Here is a 24,841-nt window from a genome sequence, read left to right on the forward strand (position 1 = left end):
AACTCGGAATTTAGAAACTAGTTGCTTTAATATTACAAAGATTTTAGCTCCAAAAATAATTCAACATAAAATAAACTTTTAGCCATTAGCGTCATAAAATTATATATTTCCACATAAAAATACAAAATAATATTAATGACAATATGAAAAATTATTCCAAGTATTTTTTTACCATTTGAAATAAAACAAAAGAAAAAACAACAACAAAAGACAACAAAATAGAAATATGCATGAAAAAAGTCTCTCCTTTTGTTAGCAAAACACTATCCAAAATAACTACGATCATTTACATCAGTACAAAGATTTCTGGATTTTAAAAAATATTTGCAATGACAAAAGGGGTTTTCTTTTTCTGACAGTAAAAAATGACACTGTGGATAAAATTTGCAAAAGATGCAATGAAAAAAATAAAATTTGCATTTAAAAAGGTTTACACTGTTATTCTTTTTATACAAACATTAGAAACAGTATTGCACGTCACAACACAGAATCGAGGTTAGTCAGCCTTCCAAAATGTGTTATATTCAAGTTTTGTAGCATCTTTGAGGAGAGGCTCCGTGCAGCCAGATGCAACAGGGAATAAAATATCAAGTGTTTTCCATACACAAATATATAAATGCTAAATGTTTCCTTCTTAACAAAAAAAAAAAAAAGGACTTTTAAAGTATTTTTTTCCTCCACAGTCATGTGTGTGGGCAGCAGTATGCACATTTGGGGGAACAAAGTAAAGAAGCTTTAAAAATACAAAAATACAATAAAATGAATCTCCTACAAAAAATAGTAAAATAAATATGATTTGTAAAAAAAAGGAAGAAAAAGAAAAGAAAAAAGAACCCAATCAAAACCGCTGGGAGAAAAAAGAGCACAATCCACCCAACCACTGGCACCTTGTGCTCAGGAGAAAAGAACACCATTATGTTCTTGCACGGCTCCCACATGTTCCAAAGGTTGCTGGTACCGTAGACCTTCATGGTGGATTGTGCCCCAAGAGTACAATCTTCAAAAGAACAAAAGAGTTATAGATTGCAGAAGCTATTGGCTGTAATAGCTCCAGAAATGAAGTGTCAAGCATAGTCTGATATTTTGGTTACTTTTACCCACACCAAAAATAAAGAATATACTAATGTTTTCCTAGCTTTAACAGCTTAATGGGAGGGGGAATGGATTTTTCAACATCTCCAATTATTTCAATCGTGTACTATTTTCCCATATTTGTTTTCATTATTTAAAACATGTAAAGGCTCTTCAATTTTAAACTTCAAGCAAGAAATATGAAAATAAAGTTAAAAACATCTGCAGAATTAAATTATATCTAAATAATTAACATTGCAAAACTACTGATTTTTTTTCTCTTTTCTAAATTCCAAAAATTGAGGTATAGCAAAGGAGATGTCATCAGTCAAAAAAAGGTGTGCCTTAAAATAGCTGACTTGTTGGAAAAAAATCTCTCATAGAGATATAAAAATAGTGCATAACAAATGTCAAAAATGGATCAAGGTTTGGCAGGGTTTAAAGGTTAGAAAACAATACTCCAAAAAATCTGGAGGATCATGGTTAAGTAACAAATAGGGAACATTGACAAATAAATCAGTTAAAAAGCTCTTCTTAAAACAGCATCAACTTTAAAACATTAAAAACATGAACTACAACCACGACAAAACAGCAGAGTTAGACATGAACCACGTATTGTACAGTACAAAAAGCACACTGCAGATGACCAATATAAGAGTAACACTTTGCTTACATGAAGGATTGTCCTCAAGAGGTTGCCAAGGACAAAACCCCTTGTACATTTCTCTCTAGGAATTAGAGACTTTCAATTCTGCATTTGCTTTCATTGGGTGCTTGCTTAAACTGTAGAGCAACTCTTTCTTTCCATGGAAAAATAAGGGCTAGTTGCATTAAAATGTTTGGAGATGGACAAAAAAACCGCTAATGAACTTCTCTCATTCAGAATCTAGGAAAAGTTCATGCATGGTTTTCATTTCTTCTCAAAAATTTGCAGGTCATTACTAGATCTCCATCAACATTAAAAAAAAAACTATGTTGGGTTGCCAGTCAACTAATGACATTTCATGCAGCAGTGACCCCAGTTGGATAGAAGACCAAATGCACTCAAGGTCAAGCAAGCACACACACAATTTTAAACCGGATTTCACTGTTGTCTTAAAGGTAAATTTTAGCTTATGCAACTAGCTGTCTGTATATTACACCATCTCCATTTTGACTTCATTTAAATTTTATTACTCAAGCATCAGGCTTTCTTTTATGAACACATTTCTATGCATATTTCTCAGTAGTTTCCCATTTGGTGACTGGTTAGCAGTGGGCTGGCCATCTTTGGTTTTGTAGGGGAAGTTTCAACCATGAACGATTAAGGGGGCTGAAATAAATAACTAAAAAACTACTTTTGTTTTTTACTCAAACATGTCTATGCTACACAACTGCACATTAATTAGAATCACACATCACAAAATTGCACAGGGATTACAATATTATATCCAGTCTGCAAAAATTGACTTCCACTACCAACCAGGTCACAAAATGGCTGCACTTTCTAATCTAAAACTAATTTGCATATTGTACACATGTAGGACATTAAAAAAAACTTTGAGTCACAATCATGCATGCAAGTCTTCTTTTTTTTTGTAACAAATTTTGCAATTTGCTCATGCTACCTAGATTTCAGAGCCTTTAAAAAAATTGCAATAACTTGCGTCTTGTTAGATCTAGTGCATGCATATGGTGTATACAGGTAAGTAAACATGCAATTTTTCACATTCTAAAACTATGGCAGTTTTAGCCATATTGTGCTGCCTGCATTTTAATCTGTAATGCAGTGTATCTTGAAATCCCGTATTAATAGGTGGCATTACACACAACACCTATATAGCAGCAAAGCTAATACAGCTTGTGATTATAAATGTTTAAAAATAGCTAATAAATCAGATTATCTTGAGGTATTATTTCTTGCAAGTCAAAATGGAGCGCAAAAAAATCAACCCTATTTTTAATTGATGTATACACTGAAAATACCAACAACAATAAAAATAAGCTTTTTGTAGCAGACATATTCCATCTTCACTATTTTTTGCTACCTTTGGTAAATTACTGGGGCAGATCTTGAAGTTTAAAAACCCATGTTTAGAAATAAGTGCACACTTCACCCACTAAATATAGCAGCAGACTCTGTGCCCCTACGCAAAAACATTCTCATATCTAGTTTTAATTTTACATATAAAAATAAGTTGGAGAAAAATACAAAAAAACCTTTTTTTATTTTAACATGAAAATATCACAAAAATTAGTAAGCCTGAGATGTAGGGTTTTGGTGAAAAACAAGAGGCTCTGTAGTGTTTTGGCTGCTGAAAAAGATGCATGTATTACGAGTTGGGGTAAGAAGCAGAAAAATGCACTTATTTCTTCTGCATGTCAGTTTCTTCAAACACAGTAAGCCACATGCACTCTTCTTTCCTTAAGGTGGATCTTGAAGAATCTAGCTCAGTTCCAGCGGAAGTGGATCTGGCGTGGGCGGTCAGCCCCTTCCTTAACCAATGGCTTATGGAATTCACGTCCTGCCCGAGAATGGATGTTCGCCCAGCAAAACTCACAGTAATACTGCAGGCAAGTGACATTGGCACAGAAAAAGGGAGCAAACTTTCCACCACATCTTGCACCCTGGCATTCATCACACATCTGGTCATCCAATACATATGGCTTTACCTCCACCTGTTTAAACAAAGAAAACAGAGGGGTGAGGGTTATAGGCACTGAAACGCACTGACCCGCTTCATTCCCTTCAGGGAACTCAAAGTCTGGACCCAGCGTTAATCCATTTCCCTGTGAGGCAGACAGCAGCAGAATGGAGTGGCTCATGGCCACACAGGCTGAGCAAAGCATTTCAAACCTAGGACCAATTATCTATCCACAATTTACCCACTGGCTCTCTAGTTATATTAAAAGAACCAATTTTTGGAGGGAATTAAAGTAGCAGTAGCGGAGAAAGGGATCCCCATCAGAGGATCAAACCTTGCTCGTCTTCCTCCTTTACAGGCTGCGTTTACAATTTTACAGCTGCAAAACAAAGAGGGTTAGGATCCCGAGGCAAACAACAAGGGAAAAAACAGGCTCAGAAATTAAGGCTTCTTAATTAGCTTTGCTGTTACACACACCACCACCAACAACAAATGAATTATCAGGCTCCTGCATATTTTCAAGAGTGGTCATGTGAAGAATGTTAATCAGCTGAAGAGAATGGACACAAAAGCTCTTTGACGCATCGGTCATAGTTACAGCTCAAGAAAAAGATTGTCTGCACTATTAAGTATTCTTTAATTTATGTAAAATCTTTACCACTTACATAACTTTGCAAAACCTTTACATATTAAATCCTGGTAGCAGAATCTCCATATTGCTGGGTGCTGGTGAGGCCTACTCTGCTCATGGATGATGGAAGTGCTACTCCAAGAAAATAGAAGAGCAAGATTCGAGCCCAGCAGCACCTTAAAGACCAACAATATTCCTAGAGTATAAGCTTTCGAGAGTCAAAACTCCCTTTGACAGAGAGTTGACTCTCAAAAGCTTATACCCAGGAAACCTCATTGGTCTTCAAAGTGCTACTAGGCTCTAACCTTGCTCTTCTATTGCAGACCAACATGGCTACCCACCTGAAACTATCTCCAAGAAACTAGTGCTTGTAAAAGAAACCCAGTCATTTTCATTTAGAATCCAATAAATGAACGCAAGAGTTACAGCATAATTGGCCATCTCAGACTGAAATGGAGTAACTGGGTAATTTGTTTTGGGAATACTTGGGGGAGGGGAGAAGGTCAGTACAAAGTTACAACTCAGGGAAAATTATTTATGTTTTTAATGCAAGGTAATATGAGCTTTAATGAGATACACTGTATGACTGCTGCCTACCAGAGGCGGCAGTGCTTAAAGTTCCACCCCAACACTATTCACCCATTTCAAACGACCGCCTCTCTAAAAGCCTCTCCCTTTACCCCTAAGAGAAATTCAAGTGAATTCAAGAGAGACGGCATGGTGTAGTGATTAGGAGCAGCGGACTTTAATCTGGTGAACAGGGTTCGTTTCCTCACTCCTCCATGTGAAGCCTACTGGGTGACCTTGGGCCAGTCACAATTCTCTCCGAACTCTCTCAGCCCCACCAACCTCACAAGGTGTCTGTTGTGGGGAGGGGAAGGGAAGGTGATTGTAAGCCGCTTTGAGGTAGAGAAAAGTGGGGTATAAAAACCAACTCTTCTTCTTATTATTTTTCTAAGGCCTTATTAGTAAGCCTATGGTAGAGACCTACTCAGCCCATGACTTTCTCTTAATTCCCTCATGGGAACTCAAGCAGAGAAACAATGGTTTGGTCACAGCCAGGCAGCTGTCAGAGGCAAAGCCAAAAAGGGCTCTCATGACATGAGCAGATTTACTCATCATATCCCAGCCATGGTTCTGTAAATGAAAACACAGCAAGTGTACTCCTAGAAATAGGTGCTTGTAAAAACGGAAAGAAAGTGTCTTGGTATTGATGCGAGGGACTTATGGGCAGACATTCACAGAGCATTCCTGAAAGGAATGCCCGCTCCGGGCTTAGGATGCAAACTAGCGGCGTTGCCTCCTAAAGAGGTTTCAGCACTTCTGAAACCTCTGCTCGGCGCAAAAACCGTGGCGTATCTTAACAAAAATAACAATGTGGGCTAGGGAGTCTACTTGATCCGGACAAAATGGGCATTTGCGTTCTGTGATAATTTTATTGTATCGCCCTTGTGTCTCGGCTGAGTCTAAGGCATAACATCTCGCTAATAAGAAATACATGCACACTAAGTTCTTGTTATATAAACAGGCAATGTTAACTTTACACCATTCAATGGTGGTAGATGAATTCATTTCTTAATGCTGCCTTCTAGACTGGCTCCAGATTGAATTAAATTAAAGCAACAATGGAATTATCAGAGATGGGGAGAAGTTAGGCTAGGATTGTTAGCTTTTTTGTTGCAGCAATAACAACCAAGACTATCCCTATACTTATTAATATGCAACATTTTTGTCATGGCTTTAATAAAAGCACAAGAAACTGAAGAAAGGATTCAGTTTTGTGGTAGGAATAATTTGAAAATATGGTAATTAATATATGAAACTCTGAAGACTGACAAGAATCTAACTCCTAAATGACTGGGTTTGCTTCTAGTACTAAAGGAAATTTGTCAGGGCATGCTTTAAGCCAGACTTTGAAATTATAGTTGGAGGAACAGCACAAACCATAGCTGGCCAATACAGAACTCATGAGAAAGTACAGGCAGCACTGAAATGGAAGGTGAAAGGAGGAAGAAGCATGCAAACACTTGCTTTAGTTCCTGTATATAGCCTCGCGTGCACCCCATTTTTTGTAAAAGGTATCAGTTAAGATTCAGTGTGAATTCTCATGGTGCCACGGAGACACCTGCCTTACATACTGTTTTCTTCACAAACACATCTGACCACCAGAATGGAAACATGGCAGGAATCCAAAGAGTAATTTGTATGAGGCCAAGGCAGCTGAATGGCTAACAGAGTATGTAAAGCACTGGTTCCCAACCAGGGGTCCGTGGACCCCCAGGGGTCCGCGAGAACTAAATTAAGGTCCGCGAAACAAACTTATAAACCCATAATAAATTAATATTGTCAATTAAAAGTTCTCTATTATAAAAATATATATTCAAATATTATTCTAAGTTTAATGTTTAACTAACAGTTATGATTAAAGTTTATTTTCAAATTTTCTGAATTTTTATTTTGAACCTTGGGGTCCCTGCACCGAACAAAAAAGTCCTAGTGGTCCCTGGTCGAAAAAAGGTTGGGAACCACTGATGTAAAGAAAACAGAGTCTCAAAATAAAAAGCCAACACATTTTAAGAAGCAATTCTCTTTTTACGGTGAATGTGCCTCCAAACCCTTTAAACCAAGCATTTGGAGGAAAAACCATAGGATCCCATGAAAATCTGCATGCACAAGGGGGGGGGGCGATTTTTGCCAATTTTCCCCTTGCTGTGGCAGCCTGTCATCCCCCCATTTATGCTACTCCTGGGGGAACCCTGTCAACAGGAGCAGCAATGGGGGGGGGATTTCAGGCTGCAGCAGGAAGAGGGAGATGGGGAAGTAATGCTTCCATGCACGGAATTTAAATGGAATCCAACCCACTGCTGTGTAACAATTTATGTCTATGACTGCTTCTGTGAAGAGATGCTCTGTATTTTAAATTACTTAACAGTGAATGCACAGGTATAGAAAATGCCACCTGGCACTTCAAATACATGAGAGACAACATAAACAGGAACAGCAGCTACGTTGATGAAGATGGACAGCAGGGTCAGGGTCAGGGGTCAGCATCCTTAGAGGCTGTTGCTAGCAGTTCAGGCCCTCCCCCCTCCATATGCCTGGACTCAGGAGTGGTGGCTGCCTGTCCTCTCCCTTTGAACAGCAGCAAGAGCTGAATCCTTCCAGGCTTACCCTCTCCTTACCACTATGCGGCACTTTCTTCTCTGCCCCTTCCACCAGGGCAGCCGACAGCCTAGCACTGGTTGCTGCTCTTTGCTGCTCATGCACTTCCTCCAGAGAGCAGGGAAGCGCGCCCATGGAAGCCCACAGTGGCAGCCAGAAGCTGCAGCCCATAGAGAAAGCGCAATGGAGAAGAGGTAGTAATTGTTGCCAGCATGATGTAGTGGTTAAGAGCAGCAGACTCTAATCTAGAGAACAGAGTTCGATTCCCCACTCCTCCACATGAAGCCTGCTGGGTGACTTTGGGCCAGTCACAGTTCTCTCCGAACTCTCCCAGCCCCACCTAACTCACAAAGTGCCTGTTGTGTTTGGGGAGGAGGAAAAGCGATTGTAAGCCGCTTTGAGCAAATCCAGAAACAAGTAATATCTGACTACCTTCCCCTAGGGCTGCCAGGTCCCCTCTCTCCTCCAGCGGGAGGCTATGGGGCTGCGGCCATGATTGCGCGCGTGCATGTGCACCGACGCACGTGCACGTCACTTCTGGTTTACAACCGGAAGTGCTGCCTTGCGAGGGGCCTTTTCCTCTAAGTTTGAGTGGCAAAGCAGCCCTCAAACTAAGAGGAAAAGGCCCCTTGCAAGGTGGCACTTTCGGTTGTAAACCGCAAGTGCCGTGTGCGCAAGTGTGAATGTTTGCCCGCCGACCCTCAGGTGGTCGGCCGGCAGAGGGGCAAATGGCCGGGGGTTTGCCTGCCACCACCGGGCACCTGGTAACTCTACCTTCCCCGCTTACAGCTTACTGGCATAAATTGTTTAATTTATAACCCAGGTTGCAACCCAGAGTGTCCCCAAAGGTGTGTAAAACACTTTAAAGATAGGAACGCTAAGGAACCAGGGAAGCACAAACCAGCACAGCTACAGGGGCAGAGCTGAAAGATGGGTGGCCTGCGTAACCTCTATTATAGGAGAGGATAGCTGCCATGAAGATGCAACTTAATACTCTGTCATGTTCTAATCCAGAGAAATGAAATGTTTAATATGGATTCTATACAACTTACTCGTTTATCAATATCGCCATGCTGAAGTTGAACAAACCGAGCGCTAATGGCAGCAATGTAGCTCTGCTGATTGGAGAAAGCCACTCGCCCAGCACCTTTTGGATATTTCAGTTCAGGATCCGTATCAATTCCTGCATAACAAACTCCACCATAGAGTCGGTCCATTATCATGGCTAACTCCACTGCAAAGAAATGGGGAAAAAACCATTACAGTGATATTTTAAATTAAGATGAAATGCTTTAACATGATGTAAAAAATCAATAGGAAAAATATTTGAGAAGCCATAATATACGGTATAATGGAGGAATTATGATCCTATGGTTTGTTGCACAAATAAAGAAAGGCATAAGATTAGCAACCATGTGACGGTCACTTCTAGGTTGGATTATTGTAATTCGCTCAACATAGGGCTGCCCTCAAAACTGATTCGGAAGCTCCAGCTGGTACAAAGCACTGCAGCATGGGTCCTCACAGGGACCCGCTGAGGGCTTATATTTAGCCAGTGCTGCATCAACTGCACTGGCTCCAGCTGAAACAGCAGATCAGGTTTAAGGTGCTGGTTTTGACCTTTAAAGCCTTATACGGTCTGAGACCATCATATCTGCGGGACCACCTCTCCTGATACATTCTCCAGAGAGCATTACGCTTCTCAAATAACAACTTGTGGGTAGTCCCTGGCCCAAAGGGTGTCTGGCTGTCCTCAACTTAGGGCCTAGTGGAACTCCTTGCCACATGAATCATAGAATAATGGAAGGGGACACCAGGGTCATCTAGTCCAGCCCCCTGCACAATGCAGGAAATTTACAACTACCTTCCCCCACACACACCCAGTGACCCCTACTCCATGCCTAGAAGATGGCCGAGTTGCCCTCCCTCTCATTATCTGCTTAAGGTCATAGAATCAGCATTGCTGACAGATGGCCATCTAACCTCTTCTTAAAAACCTCCAGGGAAGGAGAGCTTACCACCTCCCGAGGAAGCCTGTTCCAATGAGGAAACGCTCTGTTAGAAAATTCTTCCTAATGTCTAGACGGAAACTCTTTTGATTTGCTACTCCTCCCAATTTAGTATCATCTGCACATTTAATAAGAATCCCCTCTATTCCTTCATCCAAATCATTTATAAAGATATTGAACAACACAGGGCCCAGGACAGATCCCTGAGGCACTCCACTAGTCACTCCTCTCCAAGTTGATGAGGAACCATATATATCTTATACTTTCCTCATTGAGTTATAAAGTCACATCTTGATGTTTTGACAAATGCAAATTGATTCAAGTATAATCCATTAACTCCACTAGTCACTTCTCTCCAAGTGGATGAGGAACCATTAACAAGCACTCTTTGGGTGCAATCTGTCAACCAGTAACAGATCCACCTAACAGTAATAGGATCTAAACCACATTTCCCAATTTGTCAACAAGAATACTATGTGGAACCTTTTCAAAAGCCTTACTGAAATCAAGATAAACTATGTCTACAGTATTCCCCTAATCCAGCAAGGTAGTAACTTTCTCAAAAAAGGAGATACGTTTAGTCTGATATGACATGTTCTTGAGAAACCCGTGCTGGTTCTTAGTGATCAGATCCATCCTTTCTAAATGTTCAAGGACTGACTGATGATTTGTTTGAAAACTTTTCCTGGTATAGAAGTCAAGCTGATGGGTAGGTAGTTACCTGGCTCTTCCTTTTTCCCCTTCCTGCAAAACCGAGTTACAGCACCAGGCCTACAGTTGAGGACAGCTGCGGTTTCCATTCTAGTTGGCCTCCTTCATTTTTTGGCAATAGGTTAACAGCTTTTCTATGGAGGAGACCCTGATGACCTAGTGGCGCCATGCGACTGTGGCTATGCTTTAGTAATGAGTGCCATCTTTGATATTTGATACTGATAGTTGTCTTTTAGAATTTTACCTGTGTATTCATTGGATTATATTTTATTGTTACTGTTATTGTTAATATTTAATATTGTTACTGTAATATTTAATATGTTAATATTTGCTGGTAGCCGCCCTGAGCCCCGCTTAGGCAGGGGAACAGGGCAGGATAAAAGCCAAACAAACAAACAAACAAATACCCAGCTCCAGCCAAGACGACACTGATACTTTTACCCGCAGAGGATTCACTTGTACCAGAAATGCATCAATCAGACTGTATTACTGATACACCAGGCCAAGGTAAAAGGCCAGACATGCATCAATCAGCCTATATTACTGATACACTAGGCCAACTGGGCTACAATGCACTAGGTGCTGCTGCTGAACTCCTTCCAGTTAAGAGTGCTGCTGCTATATATGAATCAGAGGAGTAATCAAAAGTTTCCTATTTATTCACAAGCATAGACTTTGGGGACAAATTATAGAGCTATATATCCTGGAATTCTTTTTGCTCTAATTCCAGCTTAATTGCCATAACATGCAATTTACATTAAGTGAGAACAGCACATCAATATGTCTTAAAAAAAAGTGATAAAATGTTTAGCGAATGGGTAAAATCATCCTGAAAGCAGCATATGATTCTGTTGAAACCACACAGCACTATTCTACAGCAGCTATCAATATAAAATAATATGTTTTCTATAGCTAAGGCCTTCAAATGTACTTGTTAATTAATACTTTGGCTGAGCCAAGATAGGCACAATGCTGATGCTACCGTCCATTCACAGAGTAAGGAGCCTTAATGTGACGTGTGGAAGAAAGCTAATTTTACTAAATTCCCAGTCAACCGTGAGGATTCCCCTCTACAAGGCTCATTAAGGTTCCGCATAATATATTTGGAATGTAGTTTTTGCAGACCCTGCTATTTTGTGTTAAAAAGTAGTGAGTACTTAGCAAATGGTAAAAGCAATACTTTGTGATTAAAGTTTCTCAGAAAAGATGCTCGATAGAAAATGTGAAAAGCATTCAGTATCAAAATAAATCTTACTAAATTGTTTGAAATGTTCAATTTTACACATCCACAAACATAAATCCAATCTGTTCAAGCCAGTTGTTTTCTCCGTGGTAGCCTACGCTATGCACTGATGCAAACACTTGCGAGAAGGTGTGTTGCCAGGTGCTGATAACACACCCATAAATACACAGATGAGGCTGCCTGCTAACTGCTTATTACCCCATATACCAGGCAATATACATTCCATGTTCACATCAGCTTCCTCCAGAGCCAAACTGTAAGTTTTTAATTAGTTTTTAAATACTAAGTAAAAATGTGATGCCTAATACAGAAAGAGCTTAGGTGTGAATAGTGCAAACCTTAATCTACATATACATATGAAGCTGCCTTATACTGAATCAGACCACTGGTCCATCACAGTCAGAATTGTCTACACAGACTGGCAGCTGCTCTCCAGGGTCTCAGGAAGAGGTCTTTCACATCACCTACTGCCTGGTCTTTTTAACTGGATGCCAGGGATTTAACCTGGGACCTTCTGCATGCCAAGCTGATGCTCTACTACTGAGCCACGGCCCCTCCCAAAGTGTGTGAGTGGCCCATGGTGACCCAGCAAGCTTTCATAGCAGGGTGGGGATTTGAACCTGGGTCTCCTAGATTCTAATCCCACACTGTAACCACAAAGCCATGCTGGATAGCTGTAGAACTGGGTTTATGCATGGGAGGATTTTCCTTGGATTTGTCGCTCTCTAGATGCACATTTTCCCATCCAAATTCTCAAAACTCAAAAGTAAGCCCCCATGCAGTTTTGAGCATTCAGATGAGCAGTAAATCCAAGGGAAAATCTCCCATGCAAAAATGGCCTAAGAAACAACACTCAGCAACAACTGACATCTTCTGGGTAAGGAGTAGGGGTTCCTGGGGGTTTCCGGAATTGTGCAGGGGTTGGACTAAATGATCCTGGTGGTACCTTCCAACTCTATGATTGTATGACAGCATGAGTGCCACTACTAGGACTAGGAAAAGGGTGACTATGAAAACAGGTGCCCTGGGGCGGGGCTCTCTTGAAAGCCTCCATTTCAGGTCAAAAAATGTGCTTGCAAACTTTTTGTTCTGCCCTCACTAGAAACGGTTACTAAGAACAGCAATTCTAGACTTACCAGCTCTTAACGGCCTGGGGACACCACCCACAAAAATAGTTTTCCGAGGGTCAAGAGGTTGCGAACCATCCATTACAAAGTCACTATCACTTAAGTTCCAGGGACGGATCTGGACCTAGTGAAACAAAAGACCATGGCTAGTGTAGTCCGACTGCATTGTTTGATTTCATCAGTCTGCATAAACTGCCAGACAGCCACAATCCTGTTAACTTCTCTGGTTTTTCTCTTTGTAAATCTATTCGTTCAACAAACTGAGCAAAACATTTTGTAATTGATTGAAATATCACCAGCGGCTTAATCCTAAATTATAGCTTGCATGTGATTCTTTTCCTCCTCCTTCTCCTCTTAGAAGCAACCTTCGGACAGATGGCAGTTACAGCCTGAAGGCCATCTTGTATTTACTTACTGGCTTATCCTTGATAGTGGGGCTAGAAACACAGAGATAGAGCTTTCCGTCTTCTTCGATGCAGGCATCGATCAGGGCCTGGACAGAACTCTCCTCTTGGAAAAGGAGGAATGCATAACCTAGAAAGGATTGGGGGGATTTTAAATACAGTTAATATTTTTCTTCAACTTATTTTCAAAAGCATTTATAACATATGACCTGGATCCAAAGGGCCCCTTGTTCACACCTAAAGTGTTTCCAAAGTGTGCTAGGTTTTGCTGATTTTTTGCTTTGCACTGCAATCCCTCACAGCATTAACTGATGCTGCAACAAAGAGCCCCTCTGACCATCATGAATGGCTGGGGGTGGGGGAGGTAAGGAGAATGAGTGGAAACCATGGAAGGGATACCAGCTAATGATTCTAAAAATGATCAGGTCATAAATGAACAAGCCCAGTACAGACATCTGCACAAATGCTTTTCCCAGGCAGTCCCTGAAAGACTGACCTTAAAGCTCTCCTCCAAAAACATCTTTGATGTAGCTAACTCCTGTACTGTTCCCAGGTATGTACTAGTCTACTCATAATACCATCTTAAGTTTGTATTTAGTTTCCCAATTAATATTTAACTGTTAGGAATGGATGCTGTTAGGAATTCATTGGAACTAGATCTGGCACTAGAGGACTAATCTCAGTTCTGGAGATTAAAAGTAAAATAGGCTGTTGCATAAGTGACCTAGCAAATTTCCCATCACAGCACAAACAAGAATCCAAAGAGTAGTTAATATGTGATTTTTAATTTTTAAAAATCTAGATCATAGAATCATAGAGTTGGAAGGGACCACCATGGCCATCAAGTCCAACCCCCTGCACAATGCAGGAAATTCACAACTACCTCCCCCCTCCACACCCCTAATGACCAGAAGATGGCCAAGATGCCCTCCCCCTCATCATCTTCCTAAGGTCACAGAATCAGCATTGCTGTCAGGCCTGTATCTCAGTTACTTTGTATCTCAGTTACTTTGTTTTGCTTTCGTTTCTATCGCTGACTACGCTCAAGGACAATCCTGCATACCAAAGCCCGTTTGAAGCTCTGGGAACAGTCCTGGGAACAGCAACTATGTTTGTGTTCTGTAATCACTTGCAAATATCCTTGCCTTTATACTGCTGAGTGTTAGGCAGCGAGCTCATTGCTGTCATCTTTCCCTTCATGCTCTGTAATACCTATTTGACCAGTAAAGCCATCTTCTTTGGATCTGACTGTCTCTGCTGTGGTTTCTGGTTCAATGGGCCAAGAGCTGACATTATGACAGATGGCATTATGACAGACATTATGACAGATGGCCATCTAACCTCTTCTTAAAAATCTCCAGGGAAGGAGAGCATACCACCTCCCAAGGAAGCCTGTTCCACTGTGGAACCGCTCTAACTGTTTCAGGCCTGCTTTCCACTGCTCTCAGCAGTCTGTCAGACTGTGAATGTTTTAGTTTCGATTCCACCAGGTGCCTCTCAAGGTCAAACTTGCTAACTACTGAATTCCTGTTCCAGCGCTATCTCCCGTGGGAACGGCTCCTCGGTAGGGGGGGGCGCCTTGACCCGTTGTGACTAATACTTTCCCTTATAGGCCTGCACTGTGCTCCCAATTGCCATTCGTGCCAATGTACCTGTAAGCTCTGCATACCTGTATGTTTTCCAATAAATCAGCTCTCTTTTGGACTCCTCGTCTGGGGATGCTGTTTGTGGGATTACCACGGGGACAAGTGCTTACATTTTGGCACGAATCCCTTCTCTATTTTTTCCCTGCCTGGCTGGAGCCCTGGAGGGTTCGCCGGGGCCTCGGATTGGAGCAGGGGACATGCTCTCCGAGTGAATTGCCTGTGGCTGGAGCGCCGGAGGGTTCACCTAGGTCCCGGGTGGGAGTAGAGGCGTCGCTCCCCGGGTAGGGGTTTTTTGGCCAAAACCCTGGAGGGTCCTGAACCTTGGTACCCTCAGTTGGAACTGTCGGACGAGTACCCCGATGACCCTTCTTTGCTAGATGACATTCTTGCTGAGGCACTGCGGACGGATGCGGAGATAAATCGCCTGATTGTACTCCTTCGAGTTCAGTGAGTGGCATTGCCTAGCTGACACGACTCCCTGGATGGACCCCGACGCAGATCGAAGTGCCCAGCACGAACTCCGCATACTGGACAGTTTGGTGGAGGAAGTTCGACTGGCGCAGGAGGATTTAGCAACTTTGACCCGTTTGCTAGCGGGGTTAACTATACGTGAGAAGCAACAGGAACCGGCAGCGGCCCCGATCCGTCCCCGATCCATGGTGGGGGCACGGGCGGAAGTCCCTGTCCCAACCGCTCCTGATCCCAACTTGTGCTTGGCAGAAGCACGGGATGTCGTGGCCTGGACGGCCTTGCAGTTTGTGGGACTGACCTTGGCCATGGCCACGGTGGCCGAACTCACGAATCTTCTAACCCCTGGGTTTGGGACAGATGCTGCTGCTCTGGCTGTTCGGGTTCAACCGTTGTTGGACCTAAAAGATTCCTCTGAACTCCTTCTACTTTTGGAGAATGAAGCTCTCCCGATCGTCACCACGGCGATTGCCGCCAAGCTCGAGGCCGACCAAGTGCTTGCAGACCGACAGCGAGCCGAGGAACAGTTGTGGGCAGCGGATGTGGCGGCGGCTCAGGCGCGGGCTGCGCAAGAAGAGGAGCAACGTTTGGCCGTCGCTCGACCCCGCGCGATCACGGAAGTGCGTCTCAGAGACAGCACCAAGTTTGGATTTATTCCCTCATTTTCCCCGAGTTTTGGTTCATCTCGCGACGCACAGCGCGCACGTCAGCATGCAGGTTGCTTCACTGAGCCGGACTATTCGGATGAGGAAGACCTGTATGGTGAGGAACCCCACTGGGCTACTGATCTCTGGGTCAGCCAGTCCCGATGCACAGGGGGAGCTGGGGACGAAATGCGTCTCTTGCGGGGCCAAAACCGGGACTTGATTGATCGTGTGGCCCGTCTGCAGGACCAAATGGAACAATTGCTTCGAGAAAATGAACGCTTACAACAAGCCAAAACTACCCCAGTCCAACCGGTACCAACTCAGCCGACTCTTTGGTACAAAGACTCAGTCGACTCTTTGGTACAAAGACTCTAAGCTGTATGTGCCTAAAAAGCTCTGAAAAGAAGTCCTACAACTAGTCCATGGAGCCAAGACTGCAGGACACTTTGGGTTTCTAAAAACATTGCATTTGTTACGGAGGCAGTTTTGGTGGGCGGGCATGCGGACTGATGTGGATTCGTTCATTCGCAGTTGCCCAGTCTGTGCTATGGTCAAACGGGCCCAAGGGAAACCTCTCGGATTACTACAACCTTTAGAGACCCCCACTAGACCTTGGGAAGTGATTGCTATGGATTTTATGACTGACCTCCCCCTCAGCGAGGGAAAAACTGTACTTTGGGTAATCACGGACCTGTTCTCCAAACAGGTACATCTCGTCCCTTGTGCAGGTATCTCATCCGCCCCAAAACTGGCCTGTCTCTTTGTGTCACGTCTTCCATCTACATTCCTTTCGCGCAAGGTGATAAGCGACCGCGGAAGTAGCTACTTAGCTAAATTTTGGAAAGCTTTCTTAAAATTAGTGGGGTAGAACAAGGTCTTTCAAGTGCTTTCCACCCCCAAACCAATGGCCAAACTGAATGCTGTACTAGAAAGCTACTTGAGCTGTTATGTTAACTATCACCAGGATGATTGGGTTGAATTGTTACCCTTTGCTGAATATGCGTACAATAATGCTGTCCATCAATCCACTGGATTTAGCCCCTTTCAGGCCGTTTATGGGCAAGACTTCGGACCCATAAGCCATAACGATGTCTCCAGGGTGGGGAAGGCACTGGCAAACCACCCCACAAATGAAGTCTGCCTTGGAAACATCAGGATGTGACGTCACCCCATGGGTCAGGAATGACCTGGTGCTTGCACAGGGGACATTTACCTTTTTAGAGTACTGTGTTCAATTTTGTGCACCGCAATTTAAGAAGCATGTAGACAAGCTGGAACGTGTCCAGAGGAGGGGTGAGGGGTGAGGGGTCTGGAGGAGAGAGGGAGATGGTGAGGGGTCTGGAGACCAAGTCCTATGAGGAAAAGTTGAAGGAGCTGGGTATGTTTAGCCTGAGGAGAAGACTGAGAGGTGATATGATAACCATCTTCAAGTACTTGAAGGGCTGTCACATAGAGGATGATTTAATTTCAACCAACGGGTTGAAATCAAATCAATAAAGTTTCTGTCTAGACATTAGGAAGAATTTTCTAAGTTAGAGCGGTTCCTCAGTGGCTTCCTTGGGAGGTGGTAAGCTCTCCTTCCCTGGAGGTTTTTAACCAGAGGCTAGATGGCCATCTGTCAGCAATGCTGATTCTATGACCTTTGGCAGATGAGAGGGAGGGCATCTTGGCTATCTTCTGGGCATGGAGTAGGGGTCAGTGGGGGTGTAGGGGGAGGTCATTGTGAATTTCCTGCATTGTGCAGGGGGTTGAACTATATGTCCCTGATGGTTCCTTCCAACTCTATGATTCCAAAAAAAGCAGCTTAATTATTCAAGCCACACTTCAGCCCCTTCCAGAATAGTTTAGTGTGCCCATTCACGCAGTCACTGACTGTGCTATATATAGGAGTCAGTGTGGTAAATAAAAGTTGACCATTTGCATTTTGAATGAGTGTATGTCACGTGTATAAATTTCATGATCTCTACTGGCTGGAGATCAGTCATACTAGCAGGAGATCTCCAGCTAGTACCTGGAGGTTGGCAATCCTACTCATGTGGCAAACTAATAACAAGGGCAGAGGCACAAAGGAGGCAAGTGAGCAGCAGCTGCCTGCTCCTCCTCTTTGGTAATGGTGGCTCTCTTGTTGCCTGGTGGCTTGGTAGCGCTTGGTCATGTAGCTGCCCCAAAAGGGGAGAAGTTTCTGTCACTCCCAAAGGGAGTGAGAAGAGGGAGGACATCATGAACACTAGAGGAGGGGGAAACAATCAGGTTGTTGCCATCCAACAAAGAGCCGGGGCAGCAGATGCAGTTCAGTGGTTGACAGGGAGCCCTGGGCCCTCAAGGACTGCCTGACTCTTGATGCCAGTCCTCGTAATTACAATTCTTTATATAGAACAAGAAACTGAAAAGAAGTTAAGATATTTTTTTAACCAGAACTTTAAAAAAAGGTACTTACCTTTAGGGGGGAAATAAGATTTGCTTTCTGCTTTGTGAGGCCAGTCAACCACCAGAGGTCCAAATCGTCTGAAGCTAGCAGTAATTTCATCTGAAACAAAATTGCATAACGATTGCAGTTAATGTATTAGGGTGGTATTTCTTTTTTAACTGGTTTTCAAAGCTAGCCATGGACTAGAATTTACTGACTTAAAAACATTTTCTTGAAGTACATAAAATAAATTTAAAAGGAATATGAAAAAGGTGAAACTGGTAATTAACAGCTAGTTTTTTAGAGTGTTAAACCAAAACTATTATGGATTCACAAAATCCATTTTCTTCTTGCAAACATCAAATTGAATTGGCTGCAATAGACATATATAGCGTCTTTTGTCCTGTTTTATTAACTTTTTATGAACAATTTAGCAATTTTTGAGTAATAAAGGAACGGAATTTGAAAGGATGATAACGCAACAAAAAGATCACTTTTTAAAACAAAAATATAAGCTTTTACTTCAATTCGATACAGAATCAGAACAAGTTAAGACAGGTATGGTTAGATGGATGCATAGGGTTGCCAATCTCCAGGTACTAGCTGGAGATCTCCAGCTATTACAACTGATCTTCAGCCGATAGAGATCAGTTCACCTGGAGGAAATGGCTGCTTTGGCAATTGGACTCTATGGCATTGAAATCCGTCCCCTCTCCAAACCCCACCCTCAGGCTCCGCCCCAAAAACCTCCCGCCGGTGGCAAAGAGAGACCTGGCAACCCTATGGATGCAAAGCCTTGAGGCAGAAATATCTTTTCAACAATGGAAACTTTATGGACAAAAGACAACAGTTACTAACAGTGTAAGAATACAGGGATATAAGATAGGAAAAGAGGAGGTGAAAATTAATCTGTTCGCTGATGATATATTTTTGATAATGGAACAACCATTGGCAAGTCTTAAAGAGCTAATAATTATTTTGCGAGATTTCAAGAATATTTCAGGGCTGGGAGTAAACATAAAAAAATTGGAAATTATGTGGTTCAATGGAACGAAAAAGGAAAAAGAGGAAGTTAGGAAATATACAGGAATAAAAACAGGCGTTAAAAAAATTAAATATTTGGGAGTACAGTTACCAAAGAATATAGAAAGAATAGTAAATATTAATTATAAGGAGATATGGAAAAATATGAGTAAGAAGATGGAGGAATGGAAGAATAAAAGCTTGAGTATATTAAATAAAATTAGGGCAGCCAAAACGTTTATAATATAAAAAATGATGTACTTGTTTCAGACTCTCCCGGTGGAACTAGATTCACGGCAAGTGGGTGCTGGGATGAAGCTATTAGGAAATGGGTATATGGAGGAAAGAAGGCAAGAGTAATGAAGAAAATTATTTATGCGCCTCAGGAGGAATTGGGATGGGGTCTCCCACAATTACAACAGTATTATGAAGCATTTCATTTAAAAGCATTGATGGAGATTGAGGGAGCTGAAAATAAGAAATGGATAAGCGTAGAGAATGAATTAAATCAAGGTATGGGGAAAAACAGTGTTGCTTACCTGTAACTGTTGTTCATCTAGTGGTCTTCTGTGCAGTCCCACATGGGTACTGCGCACGCGCAGGCCAGCCGCGGAGATCTTCTGGAAAGCTCTAGAAATTCGGCCCGCTCGCGTCCCCCCTCCCCCCGGGGATTCTTCCCGCCTTTCTGGTCATGTGATGGGGGAGGAGCGAGCGGCCGTCCCTCCAGTTCTCCGCTTCGCCGCCGCGGAATTGCCCTGGAAGAAAGCAACCCACAGCGGGGACGGAGGGAGGGATGTGTGCCTGCACAGAAGACCACTAGATGAACAACAGTTACAGGTAAGCAACACTGTTTTTCATCGGCGTGGCTTCTGTGCAGTCCCACATGGGAGAATAGCACGCTAAGAAACACAGGAGGCGGGAGTAAGGTTGCAAACTCACTTAAATCTTTATTAACCCCCTACAGCACTGTGTTCAGGACTGCCGTACCCACCACTGAGTCGCAGCGGGCACCAACATCCATAGAATAGTGGCATACAAAAGTGGCCGGATGAGACCACGTCGCCGCTCTACAAATGTCTGGCAAACTGGCCGCGCCTCTGAATGCAGCCGACGCCGCTACCGACCTCGTGGAATGTGCCCTCAAACCAAGAGGACAGTCCTTACCTGCCATTTGATAGGCAATCGAAATGGCCTTGGTCACCCATCGAGCGATAGTCTGAGCCGATGCCCTGTAGCCCTTCTTTGGGCCAAAAAAACATACAAACAAACTATTATCCTGTCGAAACTGTTTGGTTCTATGTAAATAAAACAACAGAGCCCGTCTGACATCCAACGTGTGTAGGCGCCTTTCTTCTTCCGAACCGGGATCGGGGAAAAAGGTAGGCAACACTATGTCCTGAGACATGTGAAATTTGGATACCACCTTGGGAAGAAACTCTAAACTGGTGCGGAGGACTACCCTATCACTATGCACCTTCAGAAATGGTGGGTCATGTCGCAGGGCTGACATATCACTGACCCTCCTAGCCGACGTAATGGCTACCAGAAACGCCACCTTATAACTCAGATAATACAGAGGACAGGAAACTAAAGGCTCAAACGGTCTGAGCATCAACTGAGATAGAACCCTGGTGAGATTCCACTGAGGTAAGGGCGGCTTCACCGGAGGGAAAACATTATTAAGGCCCTTCAGGAACCTTTTGCACAGAGGGTGGGAGAACAGAGACCGAGTACTAATCCCCCCATGTAAAGCTGAGATAGCTGCTAGGTGAACCTTCACTGACGAGTTCGCCAAACCCCGTTCCTTAAGGGCCAATAGATATTCTAAAACTTGGGGCAATGGGCAGGAAGTGGGCTCGAGTTGTCTGTCTAACGCCCACAATTCAAATTCTCGCCATTTACTAGCGTAAGAGCGCCTAGTGGAAGGTTTCCTGGCCGCTACCAAAACCTCAGTGACCCTGCTGGGGATCTCCCCACCTAACCCGTGAGCCAGGCCGTCAGATGGAGTGACGCCGGATCGTGATGCCACACATTCCGTATGGAAATCAGGTCTGGTGTGACAGGGAGTTCCCAAAACCGTCCCCGGGCCAACCTCCACAGCATCGGGAACCATGGCCTCTTCGGCCAGAATGGAGCAATCAGGATCACTTGTGCCCTTTCTGCCACAATTTTCCCCACCACCCTGTGAACTAGAGGGATTGGGGGGAACGCATACATCAGGCTGCCCTTCCATGGGATCTGGAACGCATCTCCCATTGAGCAGGGATCCCATGCTGCCCAAGAACAAAACCTGGGGCACTTTGCATTTTCTCTTGAAGCGAACAAGTCTACCGAGGGAATACCCCAACGGTCCATAACCTGTGTCAGAATACGCTCGTTTAGAGACCACTCGTGCTGCCTGTCCGCATCTCTGCTGAGAGCATCGGCAACTACGTTTGACTGCCCCGCGATGTGAATCGCCTTTAGCGAGACTCCATGCTGAATTGCCCACTCCCAAATAAGCATGGCCTCTTCGCAGAGAAGGCGTGATCCTGTGCCACCCTGCTTGTTTATATAGTACATGGCAGTCACGTTGTCTGTAGCCACCTGGATCCGCTGTCCTTGTATTGACCCTGCGAAAGAAATCAGAGCATATCTTATAGCCCTAAGCTCCAGTAGGTTTATATGAAATTGCTTCTCCTCTGGAGACCATCTGCCCTTAGTATGGAGCTGTCCACAGTGTGCACCCCAACCCTCTAGGGAGGCATCCGTAAATAACTGGGTATCATGGGATGGGACCCCAAAAGGGATTCCTCTCAAAAGATTGTTCTCTTTCCCCCACCATGCAAGAGATCTAATTACTGTTCTGGGGATGGAAAGCATTTTCTTCTGGCTGTCTATGTTCGTCCTAAAATGTTGCAAAAACCACAACTGGAGCGGTCTCATACGCAACCGTGCGACGGGAACCACAGCGGTGGTGGATGCCATTAGCCCAAGCAATTTCTGTATTCTGATTGCCCTTTGGAATCTGGTGCGTTGAAAGGCTTCCACCATGGATTGAATTGCCCTCACTCTCTGAATGGGGGGAAACAACCTAGCTTGCTGAGAGTCCAATACGGCTCCGATGAACTCCACAGTTTGAGAGGGTTCTAGTCTAGATTTCACATCATTAACAATTAATCCCAACCTATGTAGAAGTTGCAGAATCTGGGTTACACTGTCCCTAACCTCGTTAGGGGAGGAACCCACCACTAACCAGTCATCCAAGTAAGGAAAGATGATGATGCCAGATAACGCTAGATGAGCAATCACCTCCCCTACACATTTAGTAAACACTCTGGGAGCGGTAGAGAGACCAAATGGAAGGACGTTAAATTGAAAATGAGCATCCTCGCAGGAGAATCGAAGGTATTTCCTGCACGATTCGTGGATAGCCACATGAAAATAGGCATCCTTCAGGTCTAATACCGCGAAGAATACTCCTTGGGACAATAGTGTCCCTACTTCCTGGACCGACACCATCCGGAACGATCGAACCCTGATAAACTTATTCAGGTCACGTAGATCTAGAATGGGTCTCTTACCACCACCCTTTTTGTCTATGAGGAAATAGGAAGAATAAAATCCTTTCCCCCACTGGTCCGGTGGGATCTGGCTAATGGCTCCTTTATGGAGCAACTGGGCTACCTCGTCCTTCAGTACCTGGGGGGCCTGAACAGCCCGTAATGGTGGATACGAAGAAGGAGGACGAGCAAGCCATTCCAAAAAATAACCATCTTTTATTATGGATAACACCCACTTATCAGAAGAAATAGAACACCATTCAGTGTAGAAACCAGTCAGCCTATTTAGAAAACGTAAAGGTAACAGTTCCGGAATATGGACGGACAGTCATTGTGGTCCCTTCTTAGGGTTGGATCTATTCTGGGGGGATCTGTCACCCCTTTTGCCCCTCGCCCTGGAAGGGAAACGACGTTGTTCAGTGGCAGGAAAGGTCTGCCTATTCTGATTAGCATATTGATATGGGGCAAACTGATAACCCCTGTTGTAGAAAGGGGGTTTTTGTCTAGGTTTATACCTCTGATGGAAGGAGGAACCCGATGACGCAGGGGCTGTAATTCCCAGCGATTTCGCAACCGCTCTATCCTTCTTGTACTTATGCAAGTACTCATCAGAGGCCTGATTGAAAAGTGCCCTTTCATCAAACGGCATATCTTCCAACCTGCTCTTTGCTTCTTGGGGCAAGTTAGAGGAGCGCAGCCAAGCAAAGCGGCGTAGCGCTATGCTAGATGCCAAGACCTTACTGGCGGCATCTGCCGCATGCCGGGCTGCATACAATTGGTGGCAGCCTAACTTATAGCCTTCTGCTTGCATGGCTTTGGCTACCTTGACTTTTTCCTCCGTGACCTCTGGGAACAGGTCAGTGACATGCTCCCACAAGAGCATCTGGTAGCGTCCCATCAGCGCATTGTGATTAGCTACCCGTAAGCCCAAAGACCCCGCCGAATATAAACGTCGGCCCAATAAGTCTAACTTCCTACCCTCTTTATCGGAGGGAGACGAGTGGGACCCTGCTCTTCCCCTAGCTGGTAGGGTGTCAGCGACCAGAGAGCTACTCTGGGGATGCTGATACAGGCAAGGAAATTCCCCTTCTTGGACACGGTAGAGGTTGTCCACCTTTCTGGGGATTAGTGGGTATGATGCTGGTCTGGCCCAGTTAGTAAGGGCAACCCCTCTAATACCCTTAACCATAGGGATGGCGATGGGTTCAGCGTCCGGGGTGTAAAGGACATCCATAATCGGGTCCTCTTCCCTAGATTGTGTGGGATTCACCTTAAGCCCCAGAGCCTTAGCCATTCGGGCTAGTTGTTCATTGTAACCCCTAATATCTTCGGATGGGGAAACAGGGAACGGGTCCCCTACGACATCGTCAGGAGACGGCCAAGAGGAAGTCTCTGAACCCTTCTGGGAAGCCCTAGAGTCCTCATCAGAATCAGCCGAGTCGTGATGATAAACCTGCCTCGGTAGAGGAGAAATGTCCTTAGAGGCTTTCGATGTCGAAGGGCGAGCAGCCCGATCCCGGGACCTGGAGCGACCTCTCGACGTCGAGTGATGATGCGCCCGTGGGCTTCGGTGTCGTCGTTCATCTCTATGTTCTGAGGAGTGAGAACGATGGTGCCGGTCGTCGCTTCTCGGTGACGAATGGGCTCGGTGCCGACGCTCCGGGCTTGGCGAGTCTCGGTGCCGAGGCGAACTCCGCAGTCGTGTCCCTCTCTGTTTAGGCGGTGGGGAGCGGCAGCAAGAACAGCTCCTCCTCTGATCCCAGGATCGGCGCGCATGGTAGCAGCCGCTGCGATGGGTGTCAGCTGAGTGACGCGACCGGAGCTCCGAGTCAGACTGAAAGTCCGGGATGACAATGACATCATGGTCCGACGGCGAGAAGGAAGCTTGTCTCTCGCAGGGGGATCTCTTCCTCTTGGGAGAGATGGAGTTTCTCCTAGTCAGGGACTCCTTGCTCCTGGAGGGGGCACGGCTACGGTGTCCCCTGGACGAAGAAACAGACCGGCAGGTCTCCACAGATTTCGGGGAACGTTGGGTCCCGACGTCGAGTTCCTGGAGAGGTGCAGTTCCCGGTGCCCCCGCCGTCGAAGGGGAGATTGGGCCTGCCTCCTTCGGTACCGATCCTGTT

The 24,841-nt window shown here is 44.5% G+C and overlaps 1 protein-coding gene across 1 annotated transcript in view; it reads right to left on the minus strand.

Annotated features, from left to right (window-relative positions):
* Positions 1–2,410: 2,410 nt before the first annotated feature.
* The window catches only part of CPEB2 (cytoplasmic polyadenylation element binding protein 2), a 100,817-nt gene continuing 78,386 nt past the window's right edge, over positions 2,411–24,841 (minus strand). Inside the window, exons 9-13 of the mRNA XM_056855115.1 lie at positions 18,181–18,270; positions 12,994–13,112; positions 12,588–12,702; positions 8,541–8,722; positions 2,411–3,729 (exon numbers count right to left, since the gene is read on the minus strand). Of these exons, the coding sequence (XP_056711093.1) occupies positions 3,502–3,729; positions 8,541–8,722; positions 12,588–12,702; positions 12,994–13,112; positions 18,181–18,270 (734 nt within the window). The 3' untranslated portion in view covers positions 2,411–3,501. The remainder of the gene's footprint in view (positions 3,730–8,540; positions 8,723–12,587; positions 12,703–12,993; positions 13,113–18,180; positions 18,271–24,841) is intronic.

This window comes from Euleptes europaea, chromosome 9 (assembly GCF_029931775.1).
Source record: "Euleptes europaea isolate rEulEur1 chromosome 9, rEulEur1.hap1, whole genome shotgun sequence".
Lineage (NCBI taxonomy): Eukaryota > Metazoa > Chordata > Lepidosauria > Squamata > Sphaerodactylidae > Euleptes > Euleptes europaea.